This window comes from Mesocricetus auratus, unplaced genomic scaffold (genome assembly GCF_017639785.1).
Source record: "Mesocricetus auratus isolate SY011 unplaced genomic scaffold, BCM_Maur_2.0 Super-Scaffold_100003, whole genome shotgun sequence".
Taxonomy (NCBI): Eukaryota; Metazoa; Chordata; class Mammalia; order Rodentia; family Cricetidae; genus Mesocricetus; species Mesocricetus auratus.
Window position 1 is genome coordinate 12,486,397 of NW_024429188.1, and position 19,793 is coordinate 12,506,189.

Genomic DNA, 19,793 nt, shown 5'->3' on the forward strand with positions numbered 1-19,793 from the left:
GGGGCCGAGGGCGGGGCGGTCATAGCCTCCGCCACTCCCGCCCCCCCCCAGTGGCGGAGCGCCGCCTCCCCGGCTGTCCTCCCCCACCGCCCGCGCCCCGCCCGCCCGGGAGCCTCGCCCTCCGCCACGATGAGCAAATGAGCGCGAGCGAGGGCATGAAATTTCAATTCCACTCTGGGGAGAAAGTGCTGTGCTTCGAGCCTGACCCCACCAAGGCGCGAGTGCTGTACGATGCCAAGGTGCCGCCGCGGGGGGACAGGGAGGAGGCGTGGGTCTGCCCCCCCCGCCCCGGGGATGGGAGGCAAAGTGGGCCAGCGGCGGGCAAGTGGCTCTGAGCCCTGGACAGTCATCAGGGTGCTCCTCGACCTGCGCGGAGCTGCCCGGGACGGCAGGGGACGCTGACGAGACGCTTTCCGTGCAGGACTGCCCTAACTAGGAAGGGTCCGCGACACTTCCGTTTCTACTTCCGCTTCCGGCCGTGTTGCGTCGCTGACGCGTGGTTGCTAGGCCGAGATGGCGCTTTGGTCGCTGGGCGCCAATTCCGGCGCCTGGTGTAGGACTGTCGCCTGAGGCCTCTGCTTTTGCGATAAGTCTCTCCTTGTCCTACGCGGTTCAGCGCCGCGTGGGCTCCCTAGAGGACACCCTGACCAATTGACCCACCCACGTCCTCAACCCTGGCCTCAGATATTGGCAGCTGTCAGCTGGCGACATCATGGTCCCGGGGACCCCCGGAGTCGAGTTTAGGCATTTAACTCTCACCCTGGGGGAGGGAAGGGCTCAAGGTTGCTCAGTCGCTTTACCATTTGATTATTTTTAAGGATTTGTAGAAGAGCGACAGAGCTAGGAAAGAATCGAGTGTCGCCTGTTTTCAGCTCAGTCAGCCGGGGCTGAGCCTAAATCTTAGTTGTCAGTTTTTAAGTGGAGGGCAGGAGAGGGCACTTGAGTGCTCCGGAGCCCCAAGAGGGTGAAAATCAGCGCGCTGGGGGTCGGGGCGAGCGTCAGTGTTTCCAGCCACCAAGGCGAAGTCCTTGGTGGCGGAGACAGCTTGGAACAGCCCCAGGTGCGTCTTTATTAGTGTTTAAACGGTGCTGTCCTGTGGGCCACCCCAAGATCTGGGCTGGCATATATATCTTAGGTCTCTCCTGCAACTCTTATCTCTGTTTAAATTCCACTCCAATCCCTCCAGCTTTCTGTGTCGCTGGGGGAGGGAAGGACTTGCGGTTTCATTTGTACCAGACATCCCCTCCGGGGATGCAGGGCTATTAGGGGGGATGGGGGAGAGTTGTGAAGTCTCTTGACTCGCTTGACTGGACACTGGACTAGGCAAGGCCAGGGTGACTACAAATCCCAGAGGTCTCAGGGCTGCTCTTTCTAGTCTGGGTCCTAGCTAATGACAAATCTACCGACCAATGGCTTCAGAAGCTTCACCCGGTCTCAAACTCAAGAGACCAATCGTGGGTTGGTTGGACGGATGTTTCCTATTTTGAGGTAACCAACCACTCAGGCAAAAGGAAAAAATGTTGAAGAATGTTGCAACCCTGCTCTCGATCTAAAAAGGGAACAATTTTTTTCCTTTTCCTTTAAAAAAGGACTGTGATCTAGTTTTTTTTTAACCTAACTTATAATTATTGGTTTGTTGTGCCACTGGTGAGCAGTATTTCCTGGTTTCAGATCGTCGATGTTATTGTCGGGAAAGACGAAAAAGGAAGAAAGATTCCAGAATATCTGATACATTTTAATGGTTGGAACAGAAGGTGAGTGAACTTGTTACAACCAAACTAAATATTCATCGCCTTTGTAGCATACTAATTTTGTAACTTTAACTTTTAGAAACACTTGTAGAAAAGTTTAATTTCCTGCTTCTGCTTTGTTTGTAAAGCGTTCGTATTCTGAGACATGATTATTTTAAAGTTTGTGATGTTTGGATTACCCGTGAATAATCATTGGGAATCCTGGTAACCATAACTGAGTTCCCTTTGTGCTTTATTGACACCCTCTTAGTGATTTTGAAACCTTTATATAGCTTTCTAAAATGTCAGCAACTCTGGGGCACATCTTCACAATGCTTTTTAGCATGAGTTTCATTTGTTTCAGAATACTGACTTTTACATCCTCTTCCTTTTTTCAAATAGTTGGGATAGATGGGCAGCCGAAGATCATGTGCTTCGTGATACAGATGAAAATCGGCGGTTACAGCGTAAATTGGCCAAAAAAGCAGTAGCTCGCCTGTAAGGATACAAACACTTTGATTAAAGTGTTATTCAGTATGGTTTTTTTTTTACTGTTTTGGACTTTTATGATACAAAAGTCATAAAATGACAGATTTCAGTAATCTTAACTATTTAAAGTAAATGAAGAGTTTCTGTAGTATTCTGAAGAATTTTAGATGTTTTCCAGAATGACTTTTGTCCATTTGGTAGTGGGCATTGCCATTGTGTTTCTCGAGTTTCATTTAATAATTATTGGTTTTCATGTCCCGTGTGGACTCCAACCCCTATACCAGCCTGAAATTTTATTTTAATTGTGTTTATGTTTTTCAGGAGAGGTGCAGGAGGAAAGAAGAGGCGCTGTCGGTTGCCTGGTGTCGACTCTGTCTTAAAAAGTGTGCCAATTAAAGAAACTGCTCAAAATGACGAGAACTGTGAGTGTCTTCACTTTATTTTCCTCAACTAAAACCATTTTCATATAATCTTTTTATACCTCAAGATTGAGAGAGTCACTGAAATTATAGGCAGAAAAAACAGTGCAAACTCACAATGTACAGATGTTCTCCAGTTTAAGATTTTGTTGACTTTATGATGGTATGCAAATATGCTATTTTCTTGTTCCAATTTCAGTACAATATTCAATAAAATGCATGAGATATTTAACACTACCGTAAGGTAAGCTTTGTTTCAATGAGTTTGCCCAATCGTAAGCCAATGTAAGTGTTCTGAGTACATTTAGAATACTCAGCTATGATATGCAATAGGCTACCTATATCTTCATCAGCTTAGGTGTAACCGCATCATAAGTGAAGGAGCATCTTTGTAATATGCACTCCGTTTATTTTACATGATTACAGTAGCAGTTAATATGAGCAGTCAGCATGTCGGTAAGACTCCGTGACCGCCTTCATCTCAGCCAGCCAGCCCGCACAGATCCTTTCTCACAGTCCATTTTCTTCTTGATACCTCCAGGGCCTTGCCACCACTTATGAATCCAACAGTGAACCATAGGATCCTAGCTGGTGAAACACTTTCAGATCATTAGCTCGTGTGATTTTTGTATCCATTGAAATTGGAGTTATATTTATCAAAATAAGTTTCTGTTCCGAAAGGTACAGTATTTGTGTTTAGGATTTAAAATGTATGCAGAACTACAGACATTCTTCTTAGTCAAGTGCATGCACCACCTAAAAATTTGTAAATGTAAGGATTGCCAAAGTGTATAATGTGCGTTTGCCTGACATTTTTGTTTTACATAGCAATAAGCAGTACCTGTCATGACAGCTGTGGAGAAAAGAATGAAGAAATAAAAGAACATCGTCAGCGCCGTATTAAAGTAAAGACTAAAGTGGTACAAAAAGATTTTATTATGCAAACTTTGTCTTTGGTATATATGGTAGTAACAATTCTCAGGTTAGGAATTCTTTTGAAAATTATACCTTTAAGACCAATATTATGAATTCTCTGTGACATTTTAAAAAAGACAGCCTTTGCTTATAGTCACTGTGTCAGCACCATTTATTCTTTGTACCCACAGAGTGTTTCCCCAAATTCTACATCTTTTTAAAATGTAAGATTGTGACTGTGTTTTTATAATGATTCATTTTTAATGGTGCATAACAGAGATTGGCTTCTACTTGCCTCCAAATTGGACATAAACCCCAACGGTAATTATAAATGAGAAAGAAACAAAAGTGAATTTGCAGTGTAGTTAATGCTGTGAGAAACACTTGAACATGTGGTATAGTATCTTTATGTCTTTGTCCTTTAGTAGAGGACATGTGGTATGATGTGACTGTTACTAAACTAGCTTGGTTGCATAGCAGACTCTTATGTGGTAGCCTCTCCCACTGTTCACATTAATTAAAAATGGAATTGTGATATTTCAGAAAAAAAAAGTATTGTCACTGCGCTCAAGAAAGGACATGGATGAAAGAACAATAACCATAGATATTCCTGAAGTTCTTAAGAAGCAGCTTGAGGATGACTGTTACTATATCAACAGGAGGAAACGGGTATGCCAGAGGAATGGATTGTTTGGGATGCTGCATTTTGTGCTCACAGTGTCAAACACTAGGCACCATGGAGGGATGGTAGCTTCATTGCCAGTTTTGTACTTAGTCCAGTGTTGTTGGTTGTTTTAGCTCTTTGACTCTTTGCAGGGCCTGCCACCCAGCTCCCAAATAAATACACACACAGAGTGTTTTTCTTTCTTATAAATGCCTGGCCTTAGCTTGACTTATTTCTAGCCAGCTTTTCTTAAATTATCCTGTCTACCTTTTTTTTTTTTTTTGGTTTTTATGAGACAGGGTTTCTCTGTATTGTTTTGGAGGCTGTAGGTCAAGCTGGGCCTCGAACTCACAGAGATCCGCTTGCCTCTGCTTCCCAAGTGCTGGGATTAAAGGCGTGTGCCACCACCGCCCGGCTCCTGTCTACCTTTTGCCTTTCTCTATTTCTGAATGTCTTTGTTTACTTCTTACAATGTGGCTGGCTGTGTCGCTGTGTGGCTGGCCCCTGGAGCCTTCCTCCTTCTCGTGCTCCTAGATCTCTCCTCCCAGATTTCTCCTCCAATTTGTCTGCTAACTCCATCTATCCTTTCTCCTGCCTTGCTATTGGCCATTCAGCTGTTTATTAGGCCAATCAGGTGTTTTAGACTGGCAGAGTAACACAGCTTCACAGAGTTAAACAAATGCAACATAAAAGAACGCAGCACATCTTTGCATTATTAAACATATATGGCACAGCATAAACAAATGTAACACATATTAAAATAATATTCTTCAACAGTTCAGTTCTAAAATTGACTAACAACGGTGCTGGGTTCTTGTGTAACTTAAGACTTTTATACCTTATACTGTCTATTTGAGCCCTTCAGGGAGCTTTCCAGAATTCTGATACCTGGACTTGAACTAAGATTAGGATTTAAGCTGGGAATGATGTCTTACCATTAATCCTAGCACTCAGAAGGCAGAGACAGGTGGATCTTTTTAAGTTCAAGGCCAGCCTCTTCTACATAGAGAGTTCTAGCACAGATAGAGCTACACAGTGAACCCTGTCTCAAAAAGAGAGATAAGATAGATAGACAGACAGACAGACAGACAGACAGACAGACAGACAGATAGATAGACAGACTAGGATTTAATTGGCGGGGTAGGGTCACCTCTCTTGGCTTTGAGTGGTTTTCCCGAATTTTTGAATAGAACACTAAGCCTGAGGATCCACTACTTCTATGTATTCAAAACAGTAAGACTATAGTTGTATTCGAGTATGACCACTGGAAGGAAGGATTATCGAAGAGCTTCAAGACATATTTAAGAAGATCTTGAGCAGAATTGACAAAGTTAAATTGATAGAAAAATAGCTAATTCTACTTGGAATATGTGTCTGATTATAATGGGGTGTGAGTATGAGATGCTTGTATTTTTCTTAACAGTTAGTGAAACTTCCATGCCAGACCAACATCATAACCATTTTGGAATCCTATGTGAAGCATTTTGCTATTAATGCAGCCTTTTCAGCCAATGAGAGGCCTCGTCACCATCATGCCATGATGCATGCACACATGAATGTGCACTATGTCCCGGCAGAAAAGAAGTGAGTCACTGGGGTATTTCGCCTTTGGATTCTGTCTTTGGTATTGTTGTTATTGTTAGGTGTTTTCTTAGTTTTGGGGTATGTGTGTGGGGGGTTATGGGAATTGAACTTAATCCTCATGTGTACTAGGCAAATGCTCTTCCACTCATTCATACCCCCAGCTTTTTCTTTGTATGTTACCGTTTAGAAAATGGATCCCTTTCTCTGTTCAGTTTTATTGAATTCATCTCTTATTTCATAGCGGATTTGCTGATTATGCATTCACTTATTAATGTGATATGAAACTATTGTGACTTTCGTGAAGTGTTTGATAATTCCAAATGAGAGCTTGCTTGATTGTGCATTACCTTATTGCCAAGACCGATATTCTTCAGGGATATGACTTTGGACAATAACTGTCTACTTGAGGAAGCAGAATAGTCAATGAGAACTGGATCAAAGGTTGCTTAGGGCTGATCTTTTTAAGAAATGAATTAGAGTGTGTGTGTGTGTGTGTGTGTGTGTGTGTGTGTGTGTGTGTGTGTGTGTGCGTGTGCCTATGCATGTGTATCACGACATACATTTGAAGGTCCGATGACAACCTCTGGTGTAAGGCCTCACCTCTGCCTTGTTTAGGAGTCTCAGGTGTTGTTCACTGCTGTATATATCACCCTGGCTAGCCTTTGAATTTCCAGAGTGTTGCCTGTCTCTGTATCTTGTCTCCCTATAGTAACCCTGGGATTACAGGTTTGTGCGATTTGTGCACCACTGCATCTAACTTTTTAAGTGGATGTTGGGGATCCTACTCAAGTTGTCAGGCTTGTACAGCAAGCGCTTTTGCCCACTGAGCCACCTCCTTAGCCCCAAACAATTCTTTATTCAAATCAGTGTGGAGTTTCTCAAATCCCACTTAACCCTTGTGACTTGGCAGGACTGGTGTAAGGGAGGTATAGTATTAGAATTTAAACAGGAGCCAGGAGCACTGGGCTTCTGGGATGCCTTATGTTGTATTAATCCTGTTTGTTTGTGTTATATGGATACATTTAAGTAATTAGCATACTGCTTGCATTTTATATTAGAGTCTATATATCCCTATTTTTACTATTAGTATCTATAACTCGTATGTTTTCTTTTTATATGTAAGTGACTGTATAAGATTTTAAAAGTCTGCCCTCAGCTGGGTGGCACCCACCTTTAATCCCAGCACTTAGGAGGCAGAGGCAGGACGTCTGTGAGTTTGAGGCTATTCTGGTCTACATAGTGAGTTACATGCCAGCCAGGGCTACATGGTGAGACCCTGCATCAAAGTAAATTAAAAAAAATAAAAATAAGACTGCCCTCTTAAAAATGTACACCTTCATTGTGAAGTCTGGAAAATACCTGTGAATTTACTGAGCCTCTAATCTCTAATCTTTTCTTTCTCAATCCTTCTAGTGTTGACCTTTGTAAGGAAATGGTGGATGGATTACGAATAACCTTTGATTATACTCTCCCATTGGTTTTGCTCTACCCATACGAACAAGCGCAATATAAAAAGGTGACATCGTCTAAATGCTTTCTTCCTATTAAGGAAAGTACCACCACAACTAATAGGTGAGTTAGCCAACATGTAAGTTTGCCTTCACCCACAGGTGTCAGCACTGGCATGTCTAACTTCTTTTTGGAAACATTTGGTCTGCATCTATCGGGGCCTGAAATGTTTGCGGGAAAGGAAATACAGAGTGTTCTTACTGGTGCTTTCATTTTATTCATGGGTTAGCTGGATCATCTTACATTCTCATGGTAACCCAGCATGATGGCACATGCCTAGCATCCTAGCATCCAAGAGGCTGAGTAGGAGGACTGCTATGCATTTGGGGACAGATGGTCTCTAGAAGGAGTTCCAGGCTAGTCAAGACTACCTAGCAAGACCAGAACAGACACACGATTCCTGAGTAACTAGAACTTTATCAGTGGATTCTGAGCAGCTGTCCCATCTTTCAGAAGACAGTGAAGAGGGTAAAGGCAGCATGGGCCAGATGGGTGGACAGTAGACGTGTACCTGACACCCTTCCCATGCTGTTATGTGATTTGGGTCAGCTTCTTCCGAGCCTCTTGCCTTTACACCTCTAGTATGGAATGAATGCCTGTCTCCCTGATGGGTAACAGTTCATGATATTGTTCACAAGGGGCCAGGAACCTTTGCTCCTAAGTATAGGTTAATTCCCTGCTTTTCTTTCATTACTGCTTTTCTTCTGTCTGTGCCTTAGCGTGCTTTGTTCTCAGGGGGCGTGAACACTCTGCCATGCCCTCTCCTCTCTCTTCCTGAATGTTGTGCGAGAGACTAAAAACCCGTTCTTCTCAAGTCTAGCTTGGGGAGTACGTGAGTTTAGCTGGGGCTAGTTATAGGAATATGCGCTACTTGCAGGTAACCACACCGCCTTCTCTCCGACAGGCATTAACTGTTTAAGTACCCTCACAAAGAGGAGGGCTCTGTGTGCCTTCTGAGTCCTGCCACCTTTCACAAGGGAATGCGGGTCATCACAGCTGCTCTGATTCCAAGATGGCAATGATCATGTCATGCCCAGAGGCCCAAGCGTTCCAGCACTGACAGTAGCATCCGTGTGTGTTAAACCACTCAGCAGCTGCTCTTGTCTGCTGTTATCCTGTTAGCATTTTCTGTGGCCTGCATTAGCTGCCTCCCCGCCTCCTCTCTCTCCCCCTCCTTTTCCATGTCACTTTCACCTCAGACAAGAGGCCAGGAAAACTTACTGGGGAGCTGTGCTGAAGTCATGAATGGCTTACTGCACACCTGATGATTCTCAGAGTCTGGGTAGACTTTGACATGCTTGCGCCCTTCTCGCATCCTGGCAGTTTTTCCATGTGGGAAATGTTGTGTGATAGTCTTATTCCCTCAACCAGCGTTTCTCTGTCCTGGGGCTTGTCCTGGGCGATGTAGGACACTTAGCAGTATCCTGGGTCTCTGTCCACTAGACAGCAATATATCTGGCCTCAGTTGTAACAAGCCTATAATATCACCAGGCACTGGCAACTGTTTTCTGGGCTAGGGCCACCCTTCACCCCCAAAATCTCTAAAACTTATACATGAATTATTATAGTCTCTAATAACAGCATGCCTTGCAGAGTTATAGTGACCTCGCCTATTTAGGGATTGTTTAAGAAAATGTGTGTTTGAATATACTTGGGGATACATATGCCCCCCCAAGCTGGTTTGTGAACCTGCCTTTAGGAGGCCTTGCAGAAGCCTTCAGAGCCTGCCAGTGACTCTGTCCTTCTTGTCCAGGACCCAGGAGGAGCTGTCTCCTAGCCCGCCTTTGTTGAACCCGTCCACACCACAGTCCACAGAGAGTCAGCCACCTAGTGGTGAACCAGCCACCCCCAAGAGGCGCAAAACTGATCCAGAAGCCCTGCAGTCTCTAAGGCGGTCCACTCGCCACAGCACCAACTGTGACAGGCTGTCTGAGAGGAGTTCCTCACCTCAGCCGAAGCGCCGGCAGCACGACACATCTGGCAGCATGCCGAAGCTGTTTCTTCACTTGGAAAAGAGTAAGTTTGCTCTAAGAGCCCCAGGCCTGGAAAACCACTTTTGCCTTTGTTCTTAGCCTCCCTAAATGTATGTATATAGTGCATGCTATTCCTGGGACCTCACCCAAGTGCTACAAGGCTACTTCCTTTGAAGAAGAGGAAACCATCCGTAGGAAGATGGAGAAGCGACTGCCTTGGATAGCTCTGAGGATTGGAGAAGCAGGACTGAGCACTGCGCTTAAGGTTGCTTTTCACCCTCTCTCTCTGCTCTTTCTTGTGAGCCAGTGAGTTATTGGAATATTCAAGGTGAATGGGGAACACTAGTAGAGTGTTACACTTCTGTTCCTGTTTTCAAAACTGACCTATAAAACATCGGTTGAAGAAAGCGTTCAAATCATGTGCTGGTTTTTATCAGATTTTTGGAGATATAATTCATAGGCTGTAAAATTCACTACTCAAAGTGACTTTTTAGTATAGTTAGATTGGTGCAGCCATCTCCAAAATCAGTTCAGTTATTTTCATCACAGAACAAAAGAAACCCTCCATGCATGAGCAATCATTCATTCGTCCTTTCCCACCTCCCCAGGACTACCAATCTACTTGGCACTTTTGATTTGCCTATTTGGGACATTTTATGTAAATTGAATAATGTAAAATATATGTCCATATTAATAAGTTGATGGGATGAAAACTGGGAAGGTTTAATTAGGAAACAACATGCTCTTTAAAAAGAAATTCTAAAACATGAAGTGATATCTCCCTGATTCCTACTCTATTCCAGTTTGTTTTCTTGGCATTTATTTAGGTAAAATCACGTATAAAGTTAACCGTTTTTTAAGGTTTCCTTTTAGTTTATGCTGATAGGTGTTCTCCCTCCATATATGTTTTTGTACCTTGGGGGTACCTTGGGGGCATGTTGGATCCCCTGGAACTAGAGTTAGAGAGAATTGTGAGCTGCCATGTGGGTTCTGGCAATTGAAGAGGATCCAGTCCTCTGAGCCATCTCCCCCATCCAAGTTAATCACTTTAAAGTGGCTTTTTTCCATTTGTTTCGTGTAATCCACATACCATGCAGTTTTCCCATCTAAATGTCCAGTCTAGTGGCTTTTAATGTATTAGAGTTGTGCAACCATCTCACAATCAGTTCCAGAACATAATCAATTCTCCCCAAGAAACCCCATACCCATTAGGAGTCACCCCACCCATACCTTCTTAGAGCCATGAATCTCTTTCGGTCCTTGGATTTGCCTATTCTGGGTATTACATAGGAATGGAATCACAATATGTGGCTTTGCGATGGGCCTCTTTCAGCTTAGTATAACTTTTCCAAAGGTGACTCATGTTCTAACATGTATCAGTACATGCTAAGAATCATACTCCAGGTGCCGTCTTTTATTAGATGAAGGTCATCATATTGCTGAAGTTTTATAGCGTTTAAGAACTGATTTCGACTCGTCTAGTGTTTATCAGGTACCTGATGACCGTCTCTAGTTCGGTCACTCTGTAACTTTATGGGTTAATAATTGCAACTTTTTCTTTGGCAGAGACGCCTGTGCATAGCAGATCATCTTCCCCCATTCCTCTGACTCCAAGTAAGGAAGGGAGTGCAGTATTTGCTGGCTTTGAAGGCAGAAGAACCAATGAAATAAATGAGGTAGAGTGTTTGATGTTTAAGTCCGAGGCTTCTTTTACCCTTTGTGGCTGCTTACAATCCCAAGTTCTTGAAATATTAGGTTGCTTTGCAAGAAATAGCTGCCGGAGGATAGAGAGGAGTCTGCTCAGTAGTCTGTTCCTGGTTTCAAATCTGAGGAAACTGCCAGGTCTCCAGCTTTACAAGTTGAATGACCTTTACCTTAAAGGTCATTCAGCTGCCGAAAGACTTGTATTTGATTTGTGTATAACATATCAATACTTTGATTCCTAAGAGCCTGAGAGTACACATTTTAGGTTTTGTGGGCCACTTAATACCTATTAAGACTGACCAACTGCAAGCAATATGTAAACGAAGTAGACGCGCTGTGTTTCAGTGAGCCATGATTGTGGACAGTGAAATGGGAACAGTATATGATATGCACGGGCTAAAAATACTCTTTTAGCTTCAAATCGTTTAAAGGTGACCTAGACCGGTGGCGGGGTCCTAAGACAGAGGACCAGGAGATTTGGGAGATAAAGAGAAATAAGAATAAGAAAGTTTGGGGTTGGGATGTCTTTCCCAGGCTGTGTGTGATGCCACACAAACTTATTAAGAAGTACAATGAAGTCAGCTGAAACTATCATACAATGGACTGAGCTAGGGGGAAGCTAATCAAACAGTGTTACATAAAAGGAGCACAGGGTATCTCAAGAGCATTCCAGACCAAGTACACAGTGGCCTTGAGACTGATAACCCTAATCCCCATGATAGGAAGAGTTGGGTTCTCGAGATCCGAAGCCATTCCTTGTTTTAAGGGAGGAACTGCGTTCCTTCTCCATACATCGGGGCCTCGGGGAAAAGACTCCCAGTTGAGCACTCCAGCCCTCAACAAAAACCATAAACAGAGTTTTGGGGCAACATAGAAATAAGCATCAAACAATTGGATGAGATGTGAGCAGCAGGCTGTCGTTGCTGACTCATTTTGACATCTGATTCTCCTCCATGAACAATATCCCTAATAGCTATTCATGTTAAAGCACGCTGGATGTCAGTCAGCATTGGGCTAGACTTTAAGCCCATTAACTTGAGTGCCTGAGAACAGCCTTGCCACTACAGGCTTTGTGTTAAAGGAAATGGTATTTCTTTCTTATTTTTAAAATTTTTGTTCTTCTCTCATGCACTAAATCCTGACTTCGCAGTCACCCCTTCCTCCACTCCTCCCAGCCCCTCCTCCCACCTTCCCTCTCCCCCAGACCAACTCCTCTATTTCTATTTCCCTTCAAAAAAGAAAAAAAGACTAGGCAAAGACCACTTCCATTCAGGTCAGTGCTGCCATCTAGTGGTTAATGGTAGAACAGGCTGCTTTGTGGTAAACAGTGGCGTTCAGCAGGCTCTAGGGACTCAAGAATCCATAGTGACTTTAAGGACCCCAAGGACTTCTTCCAATTTGGGTTTTAACCAGGACTATTTAGCCAGACCCCTTATGTCCCTTTCACTTATTACCAGCTGCTGATTTATTAGGGAAGGGTCTAGATGACAACATTGCTGGTTATGATGCACAGGTGGTTCTCATTGAGAATCTCCGGGTGAATTACAAATACCTACTTGTACTCTGTGATCAAGACTCAGTGCCAAAGCAGTTCTAAGCTTCCCCTGTGGGAACTAGGTTATATGCCTGGGTGGGGTAAAGATGTCTGTTCTGGCTGCCAGGGATGAGATAGGGCATTTCCATGAAAGCTGCCAGAAGCTGAAGTGAAGCAGGGACCTTCATCCTGGAGTCTCACAGCACTTGTGAATGGCTCGCTTCTTTCTTTGAGGTTTCCCGCAACATTGATTCTTCTATGTTAATAGATGAGGCACACCCTACAATGAAAGCTGGTTTGCTGATTGATGAAGGTACTGCTGGGGAAACTCATCAGAGAGCTATGAAAGACAGTTCTTACTTTAACCGAAGCCCCAAGTCCATCTATACTCCTGCAAATCAGAGTAAAAGCAAAGAAACCAATTACTAGGCTGTAACTCTGAGATGATTCAAATTAGTTTCCATAATGACTCAAATAGCAAGGAACCAGGAACTGTTGATACTGTTGTTTGTGTTTCCTGTTTAAGGGAAAGGGGCTAAGTGGCCGGTGGTATTAATGCAAATGTGCCCCAGAGGCTCATGTGTTTGAACACTGGATCCCCAGCTGGGGATGCTTTCTGGGAAGACTATGGAGCCTCTAGCAAGTGGAGGTTGTTGGAGAAGTGGGTCACCAGGGCCGAGCCTTTATTTTTTATAGACTGCCTAGATTTCTTGTGCACTCTCAGCTTCCTGGCTTGATACACTGTGAGCAGCCAGTCTCCCGATCCTCCCAGTATGCCTCCTCACCATTATGAAATGTCTCCCAGAAAAGAATTGATGCTCAGAAGTTTAAGTCCAGTATGTTCTTAACCTAATTTTAAGTCATTCTGGCCCTCACATTTCTTTTTATAAGCTTGTGTTCATTAGATAGCAATATGGTTTTATTCTCTCTGTATGATTTACTGTTATACGATTTGGGCATCTAGACGTGTCTCCATCTGAAATAAAGGGAGCATTCACATGATGGCTTTTTTTTGTAGGTCTTGTCTTGGAAACTTGTGCCTGACAATTATCCGCCAGGAGACCAGCCACCTCCCCCTTCATACATTTATGGTGCACAGCATTTGCTGCGGTTATTTGGTAAGAATCCCTGTTCTTTATGTCTTCTTTCCAGTTTTCATTTTATTGGCAGCTACTAATTACATACACTAGTGGCTTTCGCTATGATATTTTCACATGCATAGAGAATGCGTGGTGATCATAGTCACTCCCCCATTGCCTCCCTTGTCTCAACAACTTGTCCTTCTGTTGCCATGGGGGGTGGTGTGTGTGCACACTGCCCCAACTAATGAGTTTCATTGGAGTTGCATATAGGTGCATGGGTAAGGAAGGAAGCCAAAGCAATTGCCAGTGGCTTCAGCACTGAAGAAAAGGTGTCTCCCTGCTGGCAATCATTCACACCCTGTAGATGGTTGAAGGCAAGTGGGGCCTCGTTATGCCCTCAGCTCTAGCAGCCTAATGTCGCTTGGCTCTTGTTTTACCAGGCTTACTAGGTTATGGGCATCTTGTAAGCATCTAACCTATGTGGATACCTGGCTTCCTCTTCAGAGACAAGGCATTTGGTGTGCCTTCAATTTCATAAAAGTTGTGCTTAGAATCCTTGACTTCCCACTCTATCTTTGTTCTGTAACTTTCTGTTTGATTATGTAGGTGTTACTTTCTGCTCCCAAAGGGGAAAGAGGAACCCAGATGATCCCACCTTGAGTCCTGCCCGTTGTAACCTTCTGCTGATTACAAATGTGTTTGTCTTTGATCCAGTAAAACTTCCAGAAATCCTTGGGAAGATGTCCTTCTCTGAGAAGAATCTGAAGGCTTTACTGAAGCACTTTGATCTCTTTCTGAGGTATTTTTATTACCTTGTCACACCTACCTCTGCCAGCAAACATGTGACTTTTCTAGGCTTAGCTTTAACATGCATGGAAGGTAGCTCTGTGGTATTTTCCATATTGTGGGGAGGTGTTCTGACTGATAGGGTAAGTATGAAGGGAATTTTTGGTTTGTTTGCTTGTTGGTTTTATGTTTCTTTTAGCCTTCATTTTTCCAGTTTTTGAGTTAAGGATACTGAGGCACATTTTCATGTCACTAGAAGAATCCAGCTGGATAACCTTGTAAGCAGAAAATTTTCTGACATAGAAGTACTTGAGATTGCCTTTAATTTTACATTTTTTTCTTCAGGAAGTACCATAAACAGTGGCCTTTTTTGTTGTATGTACCTAAGTTAACTTAAATATTAGCCTAGAACTATAATAAATGACTCCAAATATGTGCTGACATTTATGAATTCAGAGAATGGTATTGATTTCTTCACTTGAGATAGTCATTTTCTTATCCAATAGAATATTTGACCTGTGGATCCGATGCCCATCTTTATTCCATTGTCCAGTTAGTCCCTCGATTCCATCCAGATGTCTGTTAGCTACGTCCTTACCTTGTCCTTCAAGGCTGGTCTTCACCTTGCCTCAACCAGCTCAGCCTAGCTACTAGACCTTAAAGGGAGCCATTTTCTTTTTACTGGGCCCCCATTCTGACTGATCTAAGATATTCAAGAGTAGAAAGTACTCTTGAGAAATTAGTCTGAAACTTCGAAAGGGTATTTTCCTATAGGGATTTTGAATAAGATGTCCTTGAAGATAATTAGACTTTCCAACATTTTGCTGAAAACAAAATTTAAAAATACTCTCTTCCCTCCCAAATGTCCTTTCAGTTAAGCCCACGATTCTGTTTAACGTAAAACTTTGCGCACTGAAAGCAAATAGTGCCAAGATTGCAAGTGAATATAGGGAAACCTATAGGGTTTGAAGTATTCCTCATATAAAGCAGAACTTAGAACTTTAAGAAATAGCATAGAAGATTTGACAAATAAACATAGTAAAAGGTCTTCAAAATATATCCAGAGTGTCAGAGGGAAGATTGGGGTTTGATACAATCATGATCTATTGCATGAAATTGTTGAAGAGCAAATAAAAATAAGCTTTTAAAATAGAAAAATGGTAGCAATTTGAATCACCTAACTGAACAATGACCTTCAAGAAGGTGCAAACATGGAAAAAAGCACATATCTGTCAAGTGGTTCCTTACTTAGAGAGGTGTAACAGTTTTAGGAATTTGGACAGGTGGGAGATAGCAGGGTAAGTGCTTCATGGTAGAACTCACAGCTGGCTTCCGCTTGTCCAGATTCACTTGGAACTTGTTTTGTTTTCTATCTTGTGGGTTTGTTTTGTTTTATTTTGAGATGGGGCATGGCAGCATAGTTCCCAGTAGCCATGAACTTTAGGTTCTTCCCGCCTCAGCTTCCCAAATGCTTGGGCTGTATGCTCCAGCCGCCATGCCTGTCTCTCACTTGTCCCGTCATCGGTGTATTGCAGATTCTTGAGTGACACTACATTTTACCAGCCATCTACAGATATGCCAGTCTTTCGACATGTTGTGGTATTGCCTCTTGGTATGGCAAATTAGTATGCAAAGTGCTGGCATTAGTTATTTTGTTCAGTTTGTGTGTAGCTTCGTTTGTATAAGGCCTGTGAATTTCTTAAGTGGCTTGTATTGGGGTTTGTCATGTATTATTTTTAGAGCTTGAAAAACAGGAATTTATTGAGCTTATTTTTCACAGATGCATGTATGTAATCAGACTGCCACCTAATCAAGTTCAGGGTCTGTTTTCTGTTTTGCAACACTGATGATGAAGAGATTCAGATGCATAGTGATTGACAGAAACTAGTTCAGTGAGTGCTGTGGAAATAATCAAGCAGAATCAAGCCTAGAAGCATGTTTCGTTCCTAGTACACAAAAAAAGATGAAATGTGAAAGCTAATACTTAGCTACAGGGTGTTCAGTCCTTATTATGATGCTCATCAGTGCCTTTTCTTTTTCTTCAGGTTTTTAGCAGAATACCATGATGACTTCTTCCCGGAGTCAGCTTACGTTGCTGCCTGTGAGGCACACTACAGCACCAAGAACCCCAGGGCAATTTATTAAAGATTCAGTGGTTCTGGAAAAATAGCTGCACTTTGTGGCTTTATATTTTAGGTTCCAGGTGAAATGTTAATGCGATGTAGACCTACCCTGGGGGTGCTCTGACAGAGGCAGGCTCTGTTGTTTCAGTTGCTCATGTACTGTTTTTTTCTGTTATGAATTGTTTTCTGAGCTCTGCATCGTGGTCCATGCCTGTGGGGGGTCGGTTTAATTAATGAATTAATTAATGATTTCTTAAATGTGATGATTACTTCCTGGGTGCCTGAACGTATTCCAAAGCAACACTGCTGCACAAGCTGTGTGTGCCAGCAGGGTAAAAACAGCCATAGCTGTGTTAACAGGGAAGCGTTCATGAACGTATGCGAGGTTAGACATTGTTCTGGTAGCCATTGCAGTTGGTTGTTAGCAAGAACCACGTTGTTTGATTTTATTTGTTAATGTTAAACAAAATGGTTTTGAAAACTGTTTTCTGTTCAACAGATGTTAGGTTGTGCTTGGAGGCCACAAAGTACTCTGAAAGTGCTTTAGAGGACACTGACACTGAGGGCAAAGGAGAACGTGCAGCTATGCCCTGCTTGTAGCAGTTCCCTTTCTCAGAAACATTATTTTTGTTGCTATAAATAAAGCGATGCCTGTCTTGTTTGAGATTTTACAGCCATACTCTGCCGTGTAATGTTATAGTTCCTTTTCTATAAAATGTTATTTTGGGTGATCTAAATAAAGCTTTGCTGATTTTGTTTGAAAGAAGCAAGAGAAGCTTTGCTCTGGCCTTCCCAGTTCTTTATTGCAGGGCAACAGTGGGTAACCTTCACTCACAAATTCTGGTTCCATTTGTTTTCCCTTTGTACCTTTTTGTCCCACTCTCTCTGCATTGTGACTATTGGTGGTTATGAGAAGTCACTGTGACTCTGTGCCAACTTGGGGTGATGTGGCCCTAATGGGCCCAACACAGATTTATCCTTCCCCAAGTTTACCAACTGACATGCTCTGCAGTTATTCTTTGAACCCTCAGTTTACTCTCTCACTTGCCTTCCCCCCTCTATGGTTTAGAGAGGTCTAAATGGCACGAAAGCATTAAACATAGCACTTGTCTTCTCGTATGACTCAGCTCAGTTGACTTTAATTTCCAAAGGCCATTGGTCATGGACAGCAGTAGCCTCAAGGACTTTTAGCTACAAATGGTTCCATTAAAGTGCCTTGTGAATCATTGACTACTAAGATTCACTACCTCCAGATCGCCTGAGTGTAGATCTTTCTGCATTTAGTTGTTAACACACATTCAGGTTTGTGGGGACTGATTGCGACAGCCTTCAAGGTCTTGATAAGATGTGATTGTTCATCTTAATTGTCAATGTGATGGCTTTAGAATCACTGTGGAAACACACTTCTGGGTGTGTCTGTGATACCGTTTCAGAAAAGTTTTAACTGAAGAGGAATGACCCATCTTGAATATGACCAGCACCATGCAATGGACTGGGGTCTTGGATGCAGTGAAAAGGGAAAAGTAAGTGAGATGCCAACATATATTTCTTTCTGCTTCCTGACTACATGTGTAATACATATGCATTTCCAGAGGCTTCCTGCTGCCATGCCTTCTCTGCCGTGATGGACTGGACCATCAAACTGTTAGCCACAGTAAACCCTTTTCTCAGGCCCTTTGATGCAGCAAGCACAAAAGTAGCTGACAACAGAATAGTCTTAGAGTGCTGTAAGCAGTGTAATGGGCTATTCTGGTGCTGTTTTCAAAAACTCAAATGCCAAGACGAGCATGGACAGACAGTGGAGATCTGGCTCATGGGGTTTTGGAGAGGAAAAGAGACTATTGAGAATTGAGCTAGAGGCCATTTGTGTGATCATCTGGCAAAGAAGCTGGTGCCAATCCATGACATCAGCGCCATGTCCTGGAAACTTGAGTGAGACTAGATTGTAAAGTAATGGGCCCATTTGCTTGGTGGAAGAAATCTGAGGATAGGTTAGCAATTGGGCTCTGTCATGGTTCCTGACTGCTGCTGTCAACCACGTCTCAGGTGAGGGAAAACACAAATGGGGCAGGAGAAGACAGATGTGCCAGCTTGGTGTGGGAAGGAATGAGTTTATAGGTGCAGGCAAGGCAGATGCAGAGAAAGAAGCTGGAATTGTTAAGAGATTAGCAGCATTAGAGAGAAACCTTGTGCTCTGTATTAGACATTAGGGAAGGTACTCCGAAAGCAAGATGCCACCCAATAAACATTTTGGGAAAATATGACTTAATTTGAAAGGAGAAAGCTGAAACTAAGAATATTGCTGAAGGGGTTTTCTATTTCTGGAAAGCAGTTAGCCAGGGAAGCCTTTCACCAATATACTCATATATGAAGGCCAGGTCACAGCAGAACTGTGTGATGTCACCCACATGGACTGGCACACAGGTGTAAAAGATGCAAGACTGAAGTTGTCATGGAGACTTGCACTAGAGTTCCAGGAAGCACTGAGACCAGGTAATCTGTAGCAGGGTTGGAGTCTCAGGAAGTGAGCTCTGAGAAGCCGTGCTTGTGAACATGTGAATGTGAAGTGTAAGCTTCGGTGTTGAGTGCAGGATGGTGGAGGTGTCAGCACTGTGGGCACCACCGGAGGGAAGCTGCAAGCATGGAGTGGAGTCAGTCCGAGGCAGAAGCTGTGTGTGCAGTCAATGGCAGAGCTGGAGTTACCAAAGCCCTTTGAAGCCCATGTGATTCCATCATGAGCTCCAGATGCTGGACATAGAGCTGCAGGGTTTGGTGTTTGCCCTACTGGCTGTTGGTCTTTCTTTGGTCTCATGTTTCCTTGTTGTTCTCCCCATCCTTCCATTTGGGGGTGGGGATGTCCGTTCATTGCCATTGTATATTGAAACTTTGTAAGTTGCTTGTCTAGAAGTTTACAAGTAAAAGATTGCCTTGAGTCTCAGATAAGACTTTGGACTGTTATCACTGCTGGGACTGTTAAAGACTATGGGCAGTTTTAGAGAAGGACTAAATGCATTTTGAATTATGAGGTGAAAATGAGAGTTTAGGGGCCAGAGGTGGAATGCTATGATGTAGTGATGTGCTTGGGTGTCAGGTCGGCCAGGGATAGGTTAGCGGTGGTTAATCTCGATTGTCAACTTGGATGGATTCAGAATTACCCTGGAAACACGCCTGTGGATATGTCTTTATGAAGGTGCTTCCAAAGAAGTTTAACTGACGAGGAAAGACCCACTCTAAATGGTGCCTGGCACCATTTCATGAGTTAGGGTCTCAGACTGAATAAG

At 43.2% G+C, this 19,793-nt stretch overlaps 1 protein-coding gene across 4 annotated transcripts; it reads left to right on the forward strand.

The window, feature by feature from the left end:
- The first annotated feature begins 84 nt into the window (after window positions 1-84).
- On the forward strand, window positions 85-17,275 carry Msl3 (MSL complex subunit 3). 4 transcript variants are annotated; one of them, XM_013116439.3, is made up of 13 exons: window positions 85-239; window positions 1,672-1,754; window positions 2,133-2,228; window positions 2,541-2,641; window positions 3,467-3,558; window positions 4,097-4,222; window positions 5,641-5,801; window positions 7,215-7,373; window positions 9,064-9,326; window positions 10,850-10,959; window positions 13,540-13,639; window positions 14,318-14,402; window positions 16,435-17,275. In XM_013116439.3, exons 1-13 carry the CDS (start codon window positions 138-140, stop codon window positions 16,532-16,534), a joined length of 1,578 nt encoding a protein of 525 aa, XP_012971893.1. In that variant the 5' UTR covers window positions 85-137; the 3' UTR covers window positions 16,535-17,275. The 4 variants fall into 4 exon arrangements, with proteins under 4 accessions (XP_012971893.1, XP_012971894.1, XP_012971895.1 ...); XM_013116440.3 differs by having other exon boundaries at window positions 3,467-3,543; XM_013116441.3 differs by lacking the exon at window positions 2,133-2,228.
- Window positions 17,276-19,793: the final 2,518 nt, after the last annotated feature.

Coding starts and splice junctions, on each gene's coding strand:
- Msl3 (XM_013116439.3), top strand. CDS start 138: ATGAGCGCGAGCGAGGGCATGAAATTTCAATTCCACTCTGGGGAGAAA. Junction 1,755..2,132: donor TTTAATGGTTGGAACAGAAG/GTGAGTGAACTT, acceptor TTTTTCAAATAG/TTGGGATAGATGGGCAGCCG. Junction 13,640..14,317: donor GCATTTGCTGCGGTTATTTG/GTAAGAATCCCT, acceptor TCTTTGATCCAG/TAAAACTTCCAGAAATCCTT.